General features: G+C 45.4%; 2 protein-coding genes and 1 long non-coding RNA gene across 3 annotated transcripts in view; 1 reads left to right on the top strand and 2 right to left on the bottom strand.

Moving 5' to 3' along the window:
• The window catches only part of GNAI3 (guanine nucleotide binding protein (G protein), alpha inhibiting activity polypeptide 3), a 43,830-nt gene extending 36,009 nt beyond the window's left edge, over positions 1-7,821 (bottom strand). The window contains exon 1 of the mRNA XM_008566564.1: positions 7,562-7,821. Coding sequence (XP_008564786.1) covers positions 7,562-7,679 — 118 coding nt within the window. The 5' untranslated portion in view covers positions 7,680-7,821. The remainder of the gene's footprint in view (positions 1-7,561) is intronic.
• Positions 7,803-14,949, top strand: LOC103585570. The gene is made up of 2 exons (XR_550084.1): positions 7,803-7,890; positions 14,397-14,949. It is a non-coding gene; the product is annotated as an uncharacterized LOC103585570 (long non-coding RNA).
• On the bottom strand, positions 10,557-17,474 carry GPR61 (G protein-coupled receptor 61). The gene is made up of 3 exons (XM_008566581.1): positions 17,392-17,474; positions 11,731-13,960; positions 10,557-11,068 (listed from the first exon to the last, which is right to left on the bottom strand). Exon 2 carries the CDS (start codon positions 13,346-13,348, stop codon positions 11,993-11,995), a length of 1,356 nt encoding a protein of 451 aa, XP_008564803.1. The 5' UTR covers positions 13,349-13,960; positions 17,392-17,474; the 3' UTR covers positions 10,557-11,068; positions 11,731-11,992.
• Between the last annotated feature and the right edge of the window lie 5,124 nt (positions 17,475-22,598).

Raw genomic sequence — 22,598 nt, 5'->3', positions numbered from 1 at the left:
CAAAAAAAAAAATTCCTGCACCCTACTGCAATTTAATTTTAAACTTGAATTTAATTATATCTCCCATCTATACAAAATGACAATAGTATTGAGAATAAGCAGGCATGTTCTCATGAATTCATGAGAAACTAAAGCAGTAATATGTTTAGCTCCTCAATATTTCCAACTCATCCAATTTTGTTCAACTTATATTTAATGAATGTCTGCTAGGTGGTGGGTACTGTCATGTATTTATTAATCATTAACTCTCTGGTCATGCCCTTTAATAGAGAATTTGGACCACCCCAGTCCTTGAAAGGATCAGCCCTATAAAATTCATGATACCCGGAAGAAGATATAACAACTATACTTTCATGAAGTTGTTACAACAAGCAAACGGAAAGGACATTCTTGGGGGGGAGGGGAGAGAGGGAGGAGGGAGGGAGGTGTCGGTGATGGGCCATAATAATCATATACAGTGTATATTGACAAAATAAAAATTTAACAAAAAAAAATAATAAAATAAATAAATAAATAAATTCTGTATCAGATGCTTTATTAATGCCCTCTCCCATATAATTCTGTATTATTTCCTAAACAATGTTTATAACTTTGCCAAGAGCAGCTATGTTATTTTATCTGGAACAACTTGTTCAAATAAATGCTTGATATTGCTTAAAAAAAAAAAAAAAAATTCATGATACCCCATCAACCTATAACCCCCACTACAGATGAACAGATTGTGATGGGCACCTGACAAGACTGGAATCTTACACTCTTTCCCAGGAACCTGGAATAGGGATCCTGGGAGCCTGAGCCAGATGACATGAAACTTTTGAACTACTAGTCAGGCACTGTGTAAGCCACATAAGTTGTCAGAGTAAACCAGAGTTGAAGATTGGGGGTGAGGGAGGGACTGCAAAAAAGTCATAAGTGAGCAGAGAAAGCTGATCTGAAGAGGTGACTACCATCAAAGCAGAGCAAGTAGCCATTCTGCTCTAGGAAAAATGGGGGGAAGGGAAAGCAAGTGTATCACAATCCATGTACATGTGACCTGTGTATATTTCATTTCTTATCTATACTTGGATGTCTAAGGCCTATGAAGGTGCCTACTGTGTCTTTTCAATAAACTTCTCTTTTACTTGTACTGGTATAAGTGGTATTCCTGTTCCTTCCAGGCAAAACACCTTAGCATTGTATAGGGTCCTGCAATAGATATTAAAATAAGAAATTCTTAGTCCTCCCACCTAAAGAACCACATAGTTAGAAGCAGCTAAATGTATAAATAACAATACTATAAGGCAGATAAGTGGCATAAAAAGTACTATGAAGTTTCAAAAGGAGAGGAACAAATCATATCAATTCAGAATATCAAAAAGATTTAATGGAAGAAAGGAAACTAAAGAGTCATCATAACTGACACCAGTGTGAGATATTTTAAAAATGTATTTACTAAGAAAACTAAACTATTGGAATTCTAGTAAGTCTTTTTTTAAAAAATTTTGCTGGCCCATGAAATCCACAAATCTGAAATCTGGTAATGAGTAAGTCACAGGGCTTGGCAAATGACTAGTTATAAGAGATGAGAGCAAGAGAAGAGTTAAAAACAAATGCAGTTTTCAGCCTGGATGATGTTGAGAATGCTGGTGCCAGAACAGAAAAGTTCACAAGAGGTGGATTTGGGGGATAGAAGTGAAGAGGGAAGGCAAGTTCTGTATTGGATATATTAACTTAGGCTAAGTGGCAGCAAGTAGTAGTTCATTAACTCACTGAGGGAAGAAGAGAAAGCGGAGCCTTCACCAGTACAGAAAACAGATTTCTCAAAAATCCCAAGTAAAAAACTGTTCTCTAAAAGACAAAAAAAAAAAAAAGACTCATCTGGATTCTTACAACGTCTAGGTTTTTTCTTTTGCAATCTGAACACTCCATTTTTGCGTGGCTACTGATTTTCCTGCAACTGTCTCTTTATATTGCGTTTTCCTGGTCACAGATGAGGGACTTTAGACTGGAGGGTAGGTAGTATTGTGGAAGAAACCAATGGAAAAAAAAAAAAAGGCTCCCCTCCCCAGAGAAATGCACACAACCACAAATTTTGCTAACAATTTACAAAGTTCATGGATCCTCTGAAGCCCTTAGGGCTATATGCACCCAGATTAAAAACAAACAACAACAAAAAAAACATGCTGTGGAAGAAACCAGGGAGAGAAGAGAGAGAGGGTAGGAAAAAAGGAAATACCTGTAGAAACCAACCAATTCTGTTTTCCTTCCCAAGAAACTAGAGGATGAAGCAGCTGAGCACCATGGGCAAAGAACACAGTAAACAGCATAGGGCTTCATATTCCACTAATCTTGTCCAAAAAAGTTCTGTCCAGTAGGAACAATTTTGATCACAAGCAACTGTTCAAAACCTAAAATATTTTTTTGTAATGGTGCAAATAAGTTTAATAGGCTAAAAATTACTTTTTAAAGAAACACAGAGGCTGGCCTGGTGGCGCACTGCTACAGTGCACTGCTTGGGAGCGCGGCGGCACTCCCGCCGAGGGTTCGGATCCCACATGCAGACCGGCCGCTCACTGGCTGAGCGAGGTGCGGGAGCAACACCGAGGGTTGCGATCCCGTTGCCAGTCCCGGTCCGGTGCGGGCACGACACTGAGGGTTGCGATCCGTTGCCGGTCACGAAAAAAGACAAAAAGGAAAAAAAAAAAAAAAAAGAAACACAGTTGCAGTACTGATTAGAACGTTACATGCCCTTTCAAATCTAATAAGTACTAAGCACCCTGCTCTATGGTCATTACTGTACTACGGGAATAGCATACTCAGGGAAGATTCCTGAAAAGTACCATATTCTCAGACTGCAAAAGTAATGAATGTAATTAAATACATAATACAAAGTATAAGTGCTTATTTAAAAATAAAAAACCTTTTTTCTGCAATGCAATTTCTGTTTTTTATACCAATTTCTTTTTTCCCCTTCAGACACAAGATGCATCCTCACAAGAAATTTAGCTGTCTATGAACCTTATCCCATATAAATGGCAAATATTATAAAAAATATCCTATAGGAGGATATAATGTAATAGGATAATTATCAAAGGACAATCTTATTTTCAATAATAAGCAGATTCAGTCAGTAATATGCAGAACTTTACGAATAATCAATTGTATAATACAGGGTTTAAGTAAATTACATGATTCCAATTCTTTGCATGTGAGTTAATTTTTGCCACAACACATCAGCAAAAATCCTAAAGAACAAAGCATTAATCTTATTTTGTATAATAATGTTTTCTCAGGACATACTAAAGGGAAATATCAAGAAATGGAAATTTGGAGATAGCACAGGAGTAGATCATTCAATAACGTACAAAACTAAATGATAACATTTAATTCCTTTCACCACAAAAGAATATTTGTAAAATACTTTGAAGATCTCTGAAAAGAGAATATTAATATGAAAAAAAAAAAAGAAAAATAAGCAAGTATCTGTCTGAAACATCCCTGAAAAAAAAAAGTAGCTAAAATAATAAGCCTCACAAACATCATTATAGACAGGAGTTATCAATTATTGGATATTTACTATTTGCTACGCACTAATACTAAGCATTTTACACACATCCCATTTCATATTATAAAAAAGGCACCATCATCCCTACTTTACATATGTGAAAATTATGATTCATATGGTTAAGTTACTTGCTCTGGGTCTCACAGATAGTAAATAAGAGTTGAGAACTGAATTCAGTTTTTTGCTCTTTTTTTTATTTATGGCAGCTGCGGGTATGGGTATTTGAACCCTTGACCCTGGGTGTTATAATACCATGCTCTAACCAGCTGAGCTAACCGGCTAGCTCCTGTGAATTCAGTTTTGTGTGAATCCAAAAGCAGTGCTCTTGTCCATTATACCAGTGCTTCCCAGCTTTTTGTCACATCATGGCATACACTGAAAATGATAATATTTGTAGGGCTCATTGGGATAAGCTGGAGGGGTTGGTGAAAAAAAATTTTCTTTATATTATGAAATTATGACATAAAAAAGTACAAAGTTATTACAGATTATATTAAATACTGAATTGGCATAAACCTTCCAAATAAATTTTTTTCTAATTACCAATTTCAGGAAGTTTACAGAGAAATCATACCAAAAATTTCAAATATTATTTCAGCTGTTATAAAAATTTTTTTATTGAAACAATTGACTATACATATTTGTGGAGTACAGAATTGACTATCAGTATTTGTGCACAATATGTGGTGATCAAATCATAGTCGGGATATTTGTCATTACAAAATGTACTCATCCTTTATGTCCATTAACTGTTATAAAATTTTGAAGTTACAAAAACGATTTAAAATTTCGATACCATTAAAAAATTTGCAAACAGCATACCTGTACACCATCCTATGCACTTCACACTGGTTGTGAAGCTCTGCATAATATAATTTTGTCTTTCAATAAACTATTGTGATTAAACACTAATTTGGCATATCAACATCATCCCAATAACATCTAAAGGCAACTCAAACCAAAAGTAATCAAAGGAAGAATTACAATACTAATACTAGTCTTTCTTAACTAATTCAGCCCACACCACTTCCTAATTTGAATTTCTATAGTACCTATAATCTGTAACATTCGCTTTGATTTAATCATAACAATAATAGCTAAAATTCATTGAGCTAGTACTATGTGCCAGGCTATATTCTGCTTTATATCATTATCATATTTAATCCTCAGAGCAATCTTATGAAGTATTTTCTCTATTTCAAAGATAAGAAAACTGAGGCAGAGAGAAAGGAAGTAGTAAGGTTACAGCTGGTAGATGGGAATTAGGATTTGAGGCATTCTGACTTAAGAGCCTACGCTGTTAATCACTATGCTAAACTGCATCCCTATAAGGAAGAAAATACGTTATGTGCCAGGAGAGACAAGAGTAAGTACGGAGATCTCAACTTAAACTAAGTTCAATCGGGGCCGGCCCGTGGCTCACTCGGGAAAGTGCGGTGCTGATAACACCAAGGCCCCGGGTTCGGATCCCACATAGGGATGGCCGGTTCGCTCGCTGGCTGAGCGCGGTGCTGACACCACCAAGTCAAGGGTTAAGATCCCCTTACCGGTCATCTTTAAAAAAAATAATAATAAAATAAATAAATAAATAAACTAAGTTCAATAGTTTCACAGTAATAAAATAAAAATGACTTACATGTACATCAAAGGAAATATTCTACAGCAAAAAGAAAATTATTTATATACTGCACTGGGTGCATTTTGTTTATAGAAATAGCACAGAATATAACTTTAATTTCATATGTGCTATTATGATACGTGTGAAGCAAGAGTATCTCTCTCTGCAACCCACTTGATTTTGTTGATTTTACTTGCTCAAGAACACAAAAACACTTACTTAAAAAACAATGAAGTTGGTAAAAATTAAAAGGAAAGTACATTTTAGTACTCTGATTTTTGCTTACTGCTTTTCCAGCTCCCTAAGTCGTCATGTGCTTAATTTTGTTTTGAATTAAATGCACTATTTATAAAGTCCTGAATAAAGATTTTTCTAGACATTTGAACTAGTTCTGCTTGCCGAAATTCTGCCTGCCAAATTCTGTTATTTGGAGGAAAGGCTCACAGCTTACAACTGTATTACAATAGGATAATGTCCTAAGGGGATCTCTGATGGTCAATGTAAATCAAATCACTCACAGAAATTGAGACTACACCTTTAATTTCATAACCAATCAATCAGTACAGAAAATGCTAATGTCTTGAGTGTTGAGGTTTATATCAAACTTCTAAAAGGACCAAGACCAATGTCCAACATTAGCTGGCTTATGCTGGTTAACAGTAAATATTTAAGGATGACCTACTATGTACCAGGGACCATGCTCATCCAGAAAAGATACCTTTTATATCCTTGCAGACACTGGCAATATAGAACTACAATTTGAATTCATGTCTTCTGGAAGTTCAGGTATTCAATCTGGAGGCTCAAGCTCCAATGCATATCTTTTCCCCTATATCCAAAAAAAAGCTGTTACCAGAGTTTCTGCAATCTACAAACAACTAAGTATGTTAACGCATGTAGAAACAACTAAGTATGTTAACAATCAGCAAATCCTGGAGTACAAAATAAGTCTTGGGTATGATGGTACAGTCTGTCCTTTGGAGCTTTATACCATGAAAATTTGGCACTTTCCGTAATGTGAATCCTTTTTCTCAAAAGTAAATTGTTTTAAAACGTAAAGTTCTATTGCTTACAGAAACTATTCCTCGTACTTACTCTTCTCTAACGGATCGCTAGAAAACACTAATAATGAAGAAACGTGGCTTGACTTACCGGTAAGCTAATGCCAGGGTACTTTACATGATTTATTGAGCCTCTCAAAATTTTTAAAACTAAATGATGCTGAGTAAAATACATCTGACTTGTACACAAAAGCCACTTAAAACGAGTAACAGGTAACATGAACAGTAATTTCCGAAGCCAATATTTTTGCTTTGAAGAGACCAAAAAAGATAAAAACCAGGTCACCAGAAATCTGTCTTTACTGTAAATATATCAATTCCATAATTAATCCTAAAATAATTCCATTCCCACTGCAATCACCCCTAGCAACTCAACTATTCAGCAATTTCCAATGTGTAATCCATTGTCCACTACAGCTCCTGCCACAAACCTCAAACAAGTCATTCTTTAAATTTCCTCAGCTTATACCCCCCCCCCATCCTATTAAAAAACAGGGGAATGGGCTGGTTGGTTAGCTCAGTTGGTTAGAGAGCAGGGTTAAAACATCGATCTTGGTTCGGATCCCCGCACTGGCCAGCCGCCAAACAAAATAATAAAATGATAAAAATAGAAACAGGGAAAGGAGTTATAAAGGCTTAAGAGAATAAAAATGATAGAAAAAGGTGGAAAAGTATAAACGGCCTCTGCACCCAAACTCCTTACCTCTATACCTGAGAACTTGCCATTTAATCTCAACCATGTACTTTCACGTTCCCAGATAATCCAGGGTTCCTTCACCTTACTCACATAACAGTTCAAAACGCGCACTCTCCAACAAATAAGAGGATTCTTATGTGACCACTCTGTCCCCGCCTATCTATTTATATTAATCATTCACGTCTCCCAGCTTTATCCTGTCACAAAGTATCACCACGCTCCAAACTCACAAACCATTATACAAACTCAACATATATTCTATCCCGTCCTCCTTGTTACCAACAAGCCCCAACCCAATGCAAAATCTTCCTTAATAACTGCTCTTCCTTTATGAGTTTTCCCCATATTCCTAACACAGTCTCAATGTCCCACCGCCCCATACTCCCAAGCTCTCTTCGCTAAACGCAGTTCCATACCGGAGTCACACCCTCTCCGGCCTAATTCCTACAACCCCCAAACCCCACCCCCTAATCACGCTCTCCCGGGCCTCAGCCACCAACCCCAACACCCCGCCCCATGTCCGGCACGCCCTCCAGATCCCTTTGGGGTCCTTTCCCCTGGCCAGGCCAGACCCCGCTCAGGCCTCCCCAAGTGTCTGCGCTCTCCCGACCACCACTCCAGCCCCGCCCCCAGCCCCTCACCGAGAAGCAGCAGCTTCACTTCTTTGGCCGCTTTCTCCCCGTCCTCCCGCAAGTTGCGATCGATCATCTTGCTCCGCTCCACCGCCGCCTTGTCTTCGGCGCTCAACGTGCAGCCCATGGCGGCGGCGGGAGAGGGGACCGGGCCCGGGCTCACTCACACACCGCGGCAAGTGCGACTCAGCTGGCAGAGAGAGCGTCTACTGCTGGGCGGCGGCCCTCTTCATCAGCTCCCCTAGCGCCCAGAGGAACCGGATATCCGACGTTTACGACACTTCCGGCGACGCCCCGCGGCCGTTACCGCTTGAACCACTCTGGCTCTAGGAGAAGAGGTGAGACCGAAAGCGGAAGTCCCAGGGAACGGGCGGCGGGGCTGGGCGGAGGTTCTGCAGAAGTGCGACGTTCTCTAAAACTTGCTGTTCGCCACTCAACTTTAGTTCTCTTTTACCTTTTCGGCTATCTGATTTGGATAAATATAGGAAAACCGGGGCCTCCAGCTCATGGTGCTCTCCCGAAGTCACACCACGAGTTAGGAGGGGAGGCCGGATTCCGAATAAGAGCCCACAGCCCGTACGGGAATTTCTGCTGAGAATTTCTCGCTAGCCAGAAAACCCCCTTTGATCTCTGGTTGTGGGATCCGGGACCCTTGCCCAAGTGTGCGACACTTTCTCTGCCGGCTTGTCGCGGTCCGATCTATGAGATGTGAGCAAACTGCCCAGCTTGGCCCCTGCAGCACCTCACGTCTGAGATCTGTAACACCGGCCAAGCCTAGGACTTTAGTCCATGGCCTCCTACTCTCAAAGTTTGTCCTGGTCCTCGTGCTATTATGTACGAATTTCTGCGGGCTTGAAATTTGCCTATCTCCTAAGCTGGCAAAGGGCCACTTGAAATCGCTCGCAGATATTCTATAATCTGAAAGGTAAGCGTGCAGTTCCTCGGTAAAATTTCCATGCTGCCCTTTTGTCCAATATAAGCCAGATCGCTCTATGGTAGGGCCTTCGGACTTCTACCAAGCCAACCCCAGCTCCACACCCCGAAACACACAAGAGCATCCTGTGAATCTCCTACCAAACTTTCCTGTTGTGGTACCGCACAAAAAGGGAAGTTTAGTAAAATTTGCGTCTCAGTTTTTGTATCACTTGAAAATTAACAAATTCCCTGTGAAAGCCCCAGACTGATACCCTCTTTTGCTGATAATCCTGGGTACTACCTTGAAGGTGGTCCTAAATTAGCTGTACTGCCAAATAGCCCCACAATTACTCTCACTATACATTCTAGGGAGGAGAACATTTTTGCAGCGCCTAAAACCTTTTCCTGTGATTAAAAATTACATTATTTCCCTAATAGAATCTAAACCTTAGAATATAAGGCCCCAACAGAAAAGTCTATATACTGATGATTCATTAATTAGAGCCACTTTAAACGGGTTCATCCACCATAAACTTTATCAGTGCCAATTCTTCAAAGTTTGAAAAATCTCCCACTCATTCCCAAATAACTGTTAGAATGAAAGGGACTACTTTTCCGTTATCAATATTTATGGGGAAAAAGGGCAAGAGGAAAGGGAAGAAAAACCAATATTTATTGAGTACCTGTTTGCCAGGTATGGCTAGGTGCTTCCACATCCCATCTCTTTTAATCCTCACAACAACCCTGTGAGGTAGGTAATAATGATCCCCATTTTTACAGATGAGGAAATAGGCTCAGAAAAATAAAGCAGCTTTCCCAAGTTCACACAATGAGTTAAGTAGATCTGTCTGATTCCAAATTCATCCCTTTTCTACCATGCCCCGTAGAGGATATTGCCTAGGGACATCTAACAACAGAAACTCTGCGGTTTTCATCTAGGATTGAGAGTCACCCCAGCACCACCAGGATGCAGGCAAAAGTAGTTGAAAGTATAGTTGCCTCAGAATGTTGAGCCTTAAGAGACTCGAGTGGTGAGGTTTTGTCCAAGAACAGCTTTCAGAGCTAAGGATTACATATTGAACTTTATCAAGCCATCCTGGTTACTAGAAAACTCCTGGAAGGTGGTCATAGCAGTAATTGCTGGGAAAGTTCTCAGCATAATAAAACAGAAATTTTAATTTCCCTTATAATTCACCCCTACAGGGAAAAATAAATAGCAAAATAATCCATGTGTGTCAAACTCTGTAATAAACGCCAGGGAGATCACAGTGTCAGGAAATTTCAGCCTGAATTAGAGATATCCTTGCACTTAAAACTTTCTTCTTTGATGTACGTGAAGGAAAAGTCAGAGGTCAAAGGCCAAGGAAAAGGCAAAATAAATTAACAAAATGGCTGCCAGGCAATGTTTGATGCCCTCCCTTTTCTCCCCCTTCCCCCACATACACACGGCTTTCCTATTTCCACTGGACTCACACTGCCACCTGCTGGCAGTGCTGTGGTTCTACTAGCTGATTCCTGATGTTTTTCCCCCATCTAGGAATGAGATTCTTCAATATGAATTTATTTTAAAAGGAAGGAGAGAGGTGAGCATGGTTTTTCAATCACAAAGGACTCTCCTTGTATTACATATTATCCTTTTAAAAAACTTCCTCCATGTAATAGGCACTAGACTAGAATAATAATTTAGTGGTAGGAAGACAGAAACCTGGAAATTTTCCTAGATCAAGAGAGGAAAAGCTCTGTTTTCTCAGTTTCATTTAATAATTTTTTTTCTTCCCTAGAGAGTTTCATTTACAACCCTACATTTTCCACAATCTGCAGGAAACTTCCATGTAGGTATCTTGCTGGAATGGACTGAACTCTGGGAAGTTAGAACCATGGATATATTTTCCAATATATTTCTCAAACACATGTTATAGTACTTTATCAGATCTAAATGCTCTGTTAAAAATACAAGGATCTGATGAAATTATACTATGAACTGCTCGAAGACAGTAACTGCACATCCTCAGTGTGGGTCTCAGGGAATAGTGGGTGTTTAACTATTATGCACTGAATTGAACTGAAGGAGTCAATGTTGATATCAGTATGACTTTTTATCATGAAATTATTTATTGGCTGTTCAAAGGGGAAACTATCCCACTCCCATCAGTCCATTTTCCCCCTTTGATGCTCAGTGAGCCAGGAATTTGTTCAAATACAGACCACACCACCCTTTGGACCTTCCTTATTCTTTAGTGTTACCTGATTCAACTGAGGGAAGTGGGATGAACAGGTGATCCCAGATGGATGTCCTGTCCAGTTTGCAATTATTCCCTCTCTGTTGAAAATACCACCCAACACTGTTCCTACAGTCTCAATCAGTGAACAGCTGAGCCCAGCTCCTGTGCCCTCTTTCCAACCCAGGGCTGCAGTTAGGAGAGAGATTTAAGTCTTTGTCACTGAAGCTAATTTTGAGAGCGATGAATGGAAGTAGAGAGGCATTTAATGGACCATGGAAACCCCACCCTTCCCATTCCCAACCTTAGTCTCTTGTACCCGATTGTCCAGGAAGCTGGAGGTGGGTCACTGCCATGAGGAGAGAGATCAGGGAAGCCAGTCCTGGAAAGAAAAGATTTGCAGTATTATTGATTAGGATGATTACCTGGCCTCTGTATCCATCTGCCTTAGCAATTCAAATGCTAACCACCACCCTCAACCATCCGACCTGCTAATCATTCTAGTTCTTCATTCTGAAAGACGGAGAAAAAGCCATCCTGTCTTATTCATGTCTCTGCTGAGATCAAGCCTCATATTTGATCTCCTGTGTGCAGGAGGGAGACAGAAAAATAGAACAGAGGGCTTTTCCTGTAGAGTGGGAGGGAGAGAGCTGCAGTCAGCTTTCCTGTCTTCTACTCCATGTACCCTAATTGCTATTTCCCCTTGCCTCTGGCCAAACTCAGGAAAAGAATAACAAACCATGCTGGTCCTCTCATTTTTAGGAAATCTCAGGTATAAAACTAGAAAAAAAGATCTATTGACATAAATGGAAACACTTGGATGTCATGTAGTTCTTTTTAAATCTAGCAAGGAATGAGAAGACACAGGTCATTTTCTTACCTTGCTTAGGTGCAATTACTGCCCTGGACAATTACACTGAAAAATAAAATATCCTAAATGGCCCCCAGAATAATTCCAAACTTGGCCTGTTGCCCTGTATCCTCCAACTCCTACCCTTCTTGCTGAGGCATGGAAAGTTCACTGGTTGAGAGGCTTCACCTCACCTTTGTGACCCTTTCTTCTCGTCACCGCCTCACCATACCCAGGATCCCTCCCCCAGTAGTCAAAGACACAGCCAAATCCAAGGCTTTTGCCACACATCCATCCTGTTGGCTCTGTTCCTGACACAGGAACCATTATGCAAAAGCTGTGCATGGAGACCCCAATCCCAGCCCCAGCCAGCTGGGAAAAGGTGATCCCACAAGGTGGTCCTTGCGATCATAACCAGCCCCCAGTCCCATCTCCCTCCAAGTGTCCAGTGGCCCATCATGATTCCAGCCGGGGTGAGGGGGCAGGACGGAGGTAGCTGTCTGACATGATGATGTCACTGGTGAGTTGCTGCTCCAGGAACTCAGAGGTCTCCTCAGCTATCTGGCCTGGGATTCGAAAGTCAACAGCAGGTGGCTCCTGCTTGGGGCTGGGTAGCGGTCGGGAAACCCAGGACTCGGTGGGACAGCCAGTCCCCTGAAGGAACTGCAGGAAATTCTCCTCAATGGATCCCTCCCGGCTAGGCAGCCTTAGCTCTTCCTCTGGAGCTGGCTTGAAGAAGCAGACAAACTGCTTGCTGAGCTCCCCCCGGATCTGCCGGTTGAGACATCCATAGAAGAAAGGGTTGGAAGTGAAGCAAAAGTAGCCAATCCAGGTCACCACACTCTCCACCTGCCCAGTCGAAATGGGCTGAGCACTCAGGGCAACGTAGAGGTGGAAAGAGAAATAGGGCAACCAACAGAGCAAGAACTGTCCCCCCACAGCCAGGAGGACCACTGCCGCCTTCCCTCCTCCAAACGTCCGGTGTGGGGTGGTCTGGGGGGCCCCTGAGCTGGTGACCATAGTGGAGCGGCTGCTGAGAGACTCGGAGCGTTGCCGGGGTGTCTCCATCCATGTGGGCAGTGGCCCATGCTGCATGGCAGCCACACGAGCCACTCGGAACATGCTGCAGTAGACCACAAGGATGAGGAGCAGGGGCAACAAGAAGTAAAGGACAGCAAAGACAACCACAAAAAGCTGGCAGTAGGCACTGTGGCTCCATTGGAGTGAACAGCCTGGGGGGACCCTGGGAGCTCCTTCCTCCCAGGAGACCCTCCCCAACACTGGCACAGATGCCATGGCCAAGGCTTTCACCCACACACCCACCAGCACAGAGGCCACCAGCCCCAGCGTCATGCGCACCTCATAGCGCATGGGGTGGACCACGTAATAATAGCGCTCCACGTTGATTGCCGACACAGAGAGGATGGCCAGGCTGACAAAGCATACACTCAGGAACAAGTAGAGGCGACAGGCCACCTCCCCAAAGAGGGCATGGTCAAAGAGGGCGGAGCTGGAGAGCATGGCCAGGGGCATGAGGGTCAGGGCGGCCATCAGGTCCACCAGGCAGAGGTGGAAGACAAAGACAAATTTTCGGAGGGCGGGTGTCTTGGCAATAACAGCCATCACAGCAGCATTGCCAGCCACAGCAGTCAAGTCCAGCAGGAGCATGAAGAAGAGAGCCACAGATTCTGAAGCTATGTCCCGCAGCCCCACCTCTGGGACTCCGCTGGCAGTAGAGGGACCTGGGGTTTGAGGGACCCTCCCTAAAGTAGAAGAGTTTCCTGATGACTGGGGAATGGGTGAGGACTCCATGGGGCCGAAAGAGGACACCCAGGGCACCTCCTGTCACAGGCCCATCCCCCATCCTAGTCCAGATACCCTGGGATGGCAAGCCCAGGCACAGGCTTCCCAGTTTTGTTGGGGGCACCTCCTGCTGGAGCCTCTCGGTCAGGCTCTTATCACCAGCCTTAGGGCTTGTTTGTGTACAGAGTGCTAGGCCAGGCAGCTGAGGGCTCAGGCTTATATCCCCTTTCTGGCAAAAGGTAGCTCCAGGGTCTGCCTTGGTGACTGCAAAAAAGCAGGAGACGTGAGAGAGGTGGGAGCCTTGCCCACTCAACACTCCACCTTTTGAGTGGCCTCCAGCTCCTCCTTTTCCACTTCCTTTCCTCTGTTCTCCATACCCTTTTCCCCTTTCCGGGATTGTTATCCAGGGATTCTAATGCTGTCTCCCTTTCCCAGGGTTTTGCTGAGCCCTGGGATAGTGCACAAGTTTTATGATTGCTTATGTAAATTTCCTGATTTCTTGACTCAGAATGGCAGGAGCTGGTGGGGAGTAGAAGGAGCACAAGATTTGACTTCCAGTCCCAGGTCTGGGCATTACTAACTCTGTGACTCTTCTGAACTTCAGTTTCCTCATAAAGGCATCTGTAAAATGAAGGGAATAATACCTACTTCACAACTGTGTTTGGAGGATCCTGTGTGATCTATTAATAACAATACGAATAAGCAGTAACAATTATATGGTGCTTTCCACCTGCCAGGCCCTGTTCTGGGCACTATACATATATTAACTCATTTTAATCCTCACACAACCCTATGAGATAGATATTGTTCTTATCCCCATTCGGCCAGGGATGAAACTGAAGCCTAGAGAGGTTAAGTAACTTACCCAAGGTCACACAGATAGTAAGTGGCAAGGTCTGGGTACCTAACCAGGCAGTCTGGCCACAGGGCCAGCACTTTTGCCCATCATGCCATGCTGTGCATGAAGGTGCCCTCCATGTTGGCTGGAATGTAATAGGCATCCAGTAAATAGTTGTTGAATTTGAACTGTCTCTAAAAATGTCTCTCTCTGCTCTAGGGCTATCACCTGAAAAGGGGGCTGAACTTTAGTCCCTGCTGACATCACCACTCCCAAGACAAAGAGCTGCCACTTTGGGAATATTGAGAAGAAACAGCGAAAACAAAATGTCCCAGCTGGAAGGAAACTGGGAGGCCAGCTCATCCAGCCTCACTGCTCCCAAAGCGAAAGGGCAGAAGCCACTTTAAAGCTGCCCTTCCTTTCCCATTCATTAACTTCTCAAGGCCACTGTGCCCCTACCCGTGGAAGAGGAGCTGCTCCTATCCTCCCACTCCCCAGCTCCCCAGATCTCTGGTCACTGCAGCTGACTCTCAGAGGATCCCTGGCCCAAAGCCCTCTTGATTCTGGACTGTTACCACAGTCACAGAACAAGTGGGAAGCAGGCACCTGTGTCAGAGGGTGAGTAGGTGTGAGAGTGGGTAGAAGACTGATCATGGAAGTTTGTGAGCATAAAACAGAAGAAAACTGAAGAAGTTGGGAGAGGAGGAAGTCTGTGGTTTCAGCATCTCTCATTTCTCCTGATCAAATAGAAGATCAAATCTGTGCCTCATTATCCATGTTGCGTTTGTATTTATTTGAAATAGGTTGCCCAATGTAATTAAAAATTTTTTTTCGGGCCGGCCTGTGGCTCACTCAGGAGAGTGCAGTGCTGATAACACCAAGGCCACGGGTTCGGATCCCATATAGGGATGGCCGGTTCGCTCACTGGGTGAGCGTGGTGCTGACAACACCAAGTCAAGGGTTAAGATCCCCTTACCGGTCATCTTTAAAAAAAAAAAAAAAATACATAATATGAAATCTACCCACTTAAAAATTTAAGTGTCCAGTATTGTTGACTATGTGCATGTTGTACAGAAGATCTCTAGAAATTTTTTATCTTGCTTAACTGAAGCTCTATGCTCATTAAACAGCAGCTCCCCATTTCCGTTTCCCTCCAGTCCCTGACAATCATCATTCTACTTTCTGCTTCTATGAGTTGGACTGCTTTTAAATACTTCATATAAGTGGGAATACGCAGTATTTGTCTTTCTGTGATTGGCTTATTTCACTTAGCATGATGTCCTCATTTACGCATAGTATTCTTGCAGTCCAGATTCCCTCAGTATAATGTGCTGAGTTATGCAAATTAAAAGCCAACTGCAGACATGCCAAGTCAGATGGCCTTTCTGTAGACAACTTCCTAGTTCCCTGGGCCACAGTTTGCTCATCTGTGAAATGGGAGAGTTGGACTGAATGACCTCCAAGATTCCTACACGTGGTAACATTTGATTACTCTGTGAGTTCCTGGGCTGTGGAGGGCCTGGTAGTCACTCAGTTGAAAAACCCATCATTTCTATGACTGCAGTAAAGAAGACCACATGGCTGGACAGGTCCTACTCTCCTCCACAGTTATAGTCTTAAAATTACTGTTGGTTTTTGGTGTTACCACAAACCTTACATTAATCCAAATTCTAACACGCCATGCATGCAGTAGGTGCTCAATACAGTTTTGTGAATCGAATCAAACTCAGACTGATCAGTAGAATCTCTGCCCCTCTAGTACAAACTCCAAGAATATTCAGTCACTCAGCTGTGTGCCAGCCAGGGGAGTCTCTTCTGGAAAGGGTAATCCCACTTGCTGTACTCGAGGCCACCCTAATTTTGGACAACTGCCTAGAGATGTGTCTCTCTCCAGGGAGAGCAGAAAGCTCATTTCACAGTTATGATAGCCACATAGACTCAAGGTCTGCAGGGAAGATGCATATAGGCACCAAAGTGGAGACATCAGCTTCTCATTAGACAGTCTACTAGGGAAAATGCCTGAAAGAAATACTAGGCAAAGCATTGTTGCCCCTTATCCAAGTGCCGTGATTTACCCATCCCTTCTACCTGTGAGTAGGGCCCAGAAGATGTGCTCTGAGTCCCTGGTAACTAAAGGAGGAAAGGCCCAGCATGTCTGGGGAAACATCAAGAGTCTGATCTTGGAGGGCCCACCCAGAGTCTTAGACTGAGTGAAACAGACATGTCCCATGTGGAGATGGAGGGGTGCCGTGCAGCCATGATGGAGCCCCAGGCAAGTGGGCATTGGACATTTCTCTTTTTCACAGCCCCATCAGTCTTGCTAGTATCTCCACAATGACTCCTAAATTCCAGGATTCCAATTTACTTCCTAATAGACCAATATACGTGGCTACTCAGCACTCTCTCACCAATGGACTGGGGCTATGGAGGGGAGCGCTGTGGGGTAACAATTTTATAGGGGAAACCCAGGGAGCCTCACCCACCCACTCCAGCTCATATCATCATGCTTTCTACCTGCCCCCTCTCCAATGCTCTTGTCCTCCCATTGCTTCCTTCCAACAACACCCCCCTCACCTCTGGGACCTCTCAGGACCTGGAAGCCATTGCCACTGTAGGGACTGAGGTCTGGGTATCTAGCAGGGGCATGGTCAAGTTACAAACATGTTTATTTCAGGATGCAAGATGTACATAGTGCCGAGCCCAAGGCCACAGAGAGGTGTCGTTGGGATTCACATGCACCTGTTTCCCAGATACAGAGCTCCCATCCCAGGGACCCGAGCCCAGCCTTCCTTCAGACAAGAGCATGCCCCTCCTAAGCCAGGGGAGATTTCTGGGTAGCTACAACACCTCTTCCCAGCAGAGTTGCCCATGCCCAGGACACAGTTGCCCATCAGCCTGGTTGCCAAAGAACCCATTCCTAGGATATGGGGGACCCATCTCTATGACATGGAGCAAGACAGATGGAAAAGGCCGTCTAAAGGATGTGGGTACTCCTGCCAGCAGGAATTGATTAACCCCCCATCTCTAGGCTTTAGAGATGCCCACATCCCAGTACCACCTTTGGGATACCTGGGAACCCATCCTTTGACAAAACTACCCACTGTAAGGTAGGATGGTCTGGACCTTGGAATGCTACTTTTCTGTCAGGTACCTCAGCACTCATCACTAGGCCCTGGGTCTGGCCCCCGTTCCTGGCCTAGTCGGCAACTCCTACCTTTGCTGAGCAGCTCCCGGCTCCCATGTGATAGCTCCTCTCAGCTGATGCTTCTCCAAGGCTGCTGAAGCCCAAACCACTGCAGTGAGCAGTGAGAGGCAGCCGGCAGAGAAGGATGCTCTGAGAGCTTCTGGGTCCTAATGGCCTCCTGCTACCCACCCAGCCCCTCGAAGTCACTTCTGGAGCAAAAGCTGGGCACCAGTACCCCAGGCAAGTTGCCCAGGAGTGAGCCCAGCTCCTCTCACTTCTCTTAGGTTGCTGGACTGCATCTCAAAAGCTTCATGGGGGCAGGAGATGAGATACAGGAGAGACCCTCCTTACCAGACTTATGAAGTAAGAAGAGCACTGGGAGTCAGAAAATCCAGGTTCAAGGCCTGGCTTTGGCACTTACTATCTGAGTGACCTTGGGCAAGTCACTTCCTATTGTTGGCCTTCATCATCTGTTCAAAGGGAATGTAGGATAGATGATCCCTGAGGTTCCTGATCGTGCTGCTATTGTCTGGTTCTGTGTGACATCAGGCTCTCACCTAACATCAGGCCTGCCTGTGTATAGCAGGCAGGTCAGTACAGACACAGGACCCCAAGGTTAGGCTGGGGAAGGGCTGAGGCTCCTGGGAATGATCCAAGGTTTGGTTCCTTTGGAAGCTGCTGAATGTGTATAACAGACAGGTTTAGAAGTGGCAATCAGGTTTGAAGGGGAGCCAAAGGCCTTGTCTTAACCCTGCACTTGCTCCCCAAACACACATTGTTCTCTTAGACTGTCTGTTTATTTGTAGTGGGGCTGTGAGGGCTGATGGAGGTGTGGGTATGTAACATCCCCCTGAGCCACCCTGTGAACCACCACAACACTGCTCCCTGAAGCCAGAGTGGGAACCAGCTACTCAGGAAGTCTCTGATTGGTCTGGATTTGTAGAACTGGACAGAGGGCCGGCCCGGTGGCGCACTCAGTAGAGTGCGGTGCTTGGGAGTGCGGCGGCGCTCCCGCCGAGGGTTCGGATCCCATATAGAGACCGGTCCACTCACTGGTTGAGCACGGTGCGGGCGCAACACCGAAGGTTGCGATCCCGTTACCGGTCACAAAAAAAGACAAAAAGGAAAAAAAAAAAAAAAGAACTGGACAGAGCTGGGGAGCATTATCGGTGGAGCATCACCCAGTCACGTGATGGGCCTTTGATGGTGAGATGAATGGGTATGGTCTCCCACAGCTATGAAGAAAACGGTCAGTTCCCCCAGGTACGTAACTGATACCTGTATCAGAATCCCCCTCCCGGATGTATGTGCAACGTGGTGGGCCCTGGATCTCTAATGTGATTTGGGGACCACACCCAGTTTCTCCACCTTGGTTTCCTCAGCCCCTCCATTGTGTTCAGCTTTAAAAGGAGGGATTGGCAGGGTGGGTGGGGGATGTGATGTCAGTAGCTACGCCAAACCCTGATTGAGATAGTTTAATGAGATACAGCATAAGAAGTGCCACCCCAGAGTGGGCCCTCAAGAACTAGCAGCATTGCTATTTTTATTGTTATCATCAGCTGCCCCCAGGCTAGGATAGGCGGTCTCCTCCTCCCTCCCCCACCAGAGAAGACGGCTTCTAGCAGCTGGGAGGATGCTCTAGGATTGATTGAGTTAATTTAATGAGATACAGCATAAGAAGTGCCACCCCAGAGTGGGCCCTCAAGAACTAGCAGCATTGCTATTTTTATTGTTATCATCAGCTGCCCCCAGGCTAGGATAGGCGGTCTCCTCCTCCCTCCCCCACCAGAGAAGACGGCTTCTAGCAGCTGGGAGGATGCTCTAGGATCCACTGCCTCCCTGGTACCACCTTCCCCGATAGTTCTCTGGGAGGGGCCTCAGGACCTGGAGACTGCCAACTGGCCACCAGACCAGCTGTCTGGCCAGGCCATGGTCGGTAACTGTATTATCTTCCCCAAGCCTGAGAAGCAGTTTATGTTTGTATTGCAGGCTCGGCTCCCTATCCCTGTTGAATAAGCTGGAGAGTAACGACTTTTGCCCATTCTATAGATAGAAAAACTAAAGTACAGCCAGCCAACTCACAGGCCAAGGCCTTACCAAAAACCAGTAGAGTAGGGACAAACTAGAACCAAGGTTTTCTGACCCCAATCTAGCCCTCTTTCTATAATCCTGCTCCAACGAACCTGAGTCTGCTCTGGTTCTCTCTGAAACCTTAGAAGGGGGCCTTAACAATCAGAGCTAGGGCCCTGCAGGGTGGGGGCCAAGTGGGGACAGGCATGACCTAATTGCAGAGAATCTGGTGGTTGTCAAAATGATCTTGCCGACACGAAAGCACAGGGTTTGATAAAAATCACTTTTCTGTTTATAGGGCTTTAGTTTGATATTTCCATTCGATTTCCCTGTACTCAAGTAGATCTGGTTTTGTTGTCTTTTTTAGGCTGTTTTCTGGAAGGAAGTGACCACTTCTATGGAAGTGGTATTAGGGCTTCGGCCCAGAGTCTCATGTCAGGGCCAAGTGAGAAGGAGTAGATGCTTTGACTTCAAACAGACCTGGATTCAAATATTGGCTCTGGCACTTACTAGCTGTGTGCCCTGGAAATTCACTTCACCTCTGGTACCTGTTTCCTCACCTATAAAATAATGCAAGTAATGGCTGCCACACAGATGGGTGTGAGGAATAAAGATATGTGAAGAGCTCAAGAAATGGTGGCTGGTGATAGCGGAGATTGTTGCATCAGTTCTGGGCTGGTGAGCAGCCTCTTTGTTGTTGACCCAGGGCCTGGAGCCTGGGACAGTCAACATGCCCCTCTGAGTTCCCTGGGTAATTCATTGTTCTTATGACTCTTTGGATTGGGTCTGGTAAACAATTCCAGAATTCCCTTTCTTCTGTTTGGAGACAGGAGTTGCTGGATAGGCAAGTTTCAGGGCAGAAGGCTCTGGAGTGGGTATCAGGCCTGAATTCCCTGTCTAGGCTCATGACTGCCATGTGGAGCTGTGTGGCTTTAGGCAATCTCTTCAATCTGTGGGCCTCAGAAACATGGATGCCTTGGCATGTTGGATGTCCTATAGCTCTGCAGAGCTAGGATCCCCTCCCAGAGAGCTCCCAGAGAGGGGAAGGTGGTACCAGGGAGGCAGTGGTTCCTAGAGCATCCTCCCAACTGCTGGAAGCCGTCTTGGCTGGTGGAGGACTGGGGAGGGAGGAGGAGACTGCCTATCCTAGCCTGGGGGCAGCTGATGATAATAATAAAAATAACAATGCTACTACTTCTTGAGGGCCCACTCTGGGGTGGCACTTCTTATGCTGTATCTCATTAAACTATCTCAATCAGGGTTTGGCGTAGCTACTGACATCACATCCCCCACCCACCCTGCCAATCCCTCCTTTTAAAGCTGAACACAATGGAGGGGCTGAGGAAACCAAGGTGGAGAAACTGGGTGTGGTCCCCAAATCACATTAGATATCCACAGCTCACCATGTTACATACACATCCAGTGGGGGGGCGGTGTGGATCCTGTTACAGGATGAGGACCAGGCACCTCCCAACAGTGGCACCCTCTCCTCAGCATCATGGTGGGGCCCTTGGTGCTGAGGACTGGTCTTTCTATCTTAGACCTGCTCCCAGGTACAGTCCTACCCCACACTTGCCCACCAGCACCTCCTGGAAGGGTTGTGTCCACCCCATCCACCCTTTCCTGCCCCAGGATGAGACCTTGAAGACAACCAATTTTATCTTTTATTCATCCATCGATTTATTCAATAAATATTGAGTGCTTTTTATGTGCCCATAGCCCCCTCCATAGGGCCCTCTCACCTACTTAGTGCCCAATACCCTCCTTCTCTGCTCTCTCTGACTTCTGTTAAAACCTGCTCTCAGGAAAAAAGTTGATAAATCCATTCACACTGATAGCTTACTGTGTTTTCACTCCCAAGAATATTAACAATTGAACAAGGAGCAATGGGAAGAAGCATAATGTTGGGATCCCAGCACAGAGCAGGAGTGTCCCTGAGATCCCACAACATAGACTACCCGTTCAACTGTCTACTCCCCAGCCTGGACTCACTCCCCAAGATGCCAGCATGGTGTCCTCTCTGCACCCACCTCCATCCACATGGACATCCAGCTCTCCCCAACCAGGGAGCAGGCTCATGCCAGGACCTCCCACCCATGTCTTGGCTCTCCCAAGCTCTGTCTTGGCTGTGCAGAGAGCCCCCTATGCCAGCACCAGCCATGCCCGTTCCCCAGGCACCACTTCACTCTTCCCATCATCTGGGGGCCAGGCTAATGGGCTGAGGAGGGAGGCAGAGGAAAGCAGAGGTGAGAACATATCCATTTCCTTTATTCCCCCATGGTCTGGCCCACACCCCCTGCCAGGAGCTGAGATCCAATGGTATATTCAGCCTGCAGCTGCCACTGGTCATGTGAGCCCATTGCTAGGTTACAGGGACCCAAAAATAAATCCTTCCCAACCAGATTAGAAACTGAGGGCCTTGGATGAACCAGGCTCAAAGAGTGGCAGGAACACCCACAGCGATGTGCAGGCCAGATCTGCTATGGGACCGGGGAGCCATCCCCATGCTGCCCACCTCCTACCCATGAGCTGGGGCTCAACACTGGACCCCAAAGAAAAATTCCAGAGAGCTCCTGGGTCCTTAATAACGCAATAAATAGGTAGGTCTACAGGTTGCTTGGCTCTTCCTCACTAGCAATCAGGGCAACACCTTTTGGCCTGTTCTTCCCATCCGACCTCCCCATCATCAGCCTGTCCCTCCATATGCCCCACCCCACCCCCAGTGCACCCGCTAAGCAGCATTAGCCATTTACCCTGTGGCCCGGGGGCAATCTGTACCATTGTCCTTTTCCAGCCTCAGGAAGGGAGATCTAGCAGTAGGCATAGTACTGGGCATATTCACATGAGTAGTCTCACACAGTCTTCTGAGTTAGTTTCAATAACTCCATTTACAGATGTGAAAACTGAGGCTCAGAGAGGTTAAGTGACTCTCTCAGAGCTACACAGTTGAGCAACTGGGATTCAAACCCCAAATCTACTCTCACTCGGCCCGGGGATGAGGCAAGGAAGAGGACAGGGAAGCACAGCAAAGGAAAGGGAAGCCCCTGAAACTTTCCCAGGGGCCTGGTCACTTGGCACTTTACTTGCTCTGAACTGGGGGGTGTTATCTTCCCCTGCCACCCACCTCCACATCCTCCAAGCCTAGGCACAGCTTACCCAGGCCACAT

Source organism: Galeopterus variegatus, unplaced genomic scaffold (assembly GCF_000696425.1).
Source record: "Galeopterus variegatus unplaced genomic scaffold, G_variegatus-3.0.2 Scaffold16, whole genome shotgun sequence".
NCBI classification, from domain to species: Eukaryota; Metazoa; Chordata; class Mammalia; order Dermoptera; family Cynocephalidae; genus Galeopterus; species Galeopterus variegatus.
The sequence above is the reverse complement of the archived record's forward strand: the minus strand, read 5'-3'. Positions and strand labels throughout refer to the sequence as shown.

What these genes read in the sequence shown, in the direction of transcription:
- GPR61 (XM_008566581.1), bottom strand. Translation starts at nt 13,348, where the DNA reads ATGGAGTCCTCACCCATTCCCCAGTCATCAGGAAACTCTTCTACTTTA.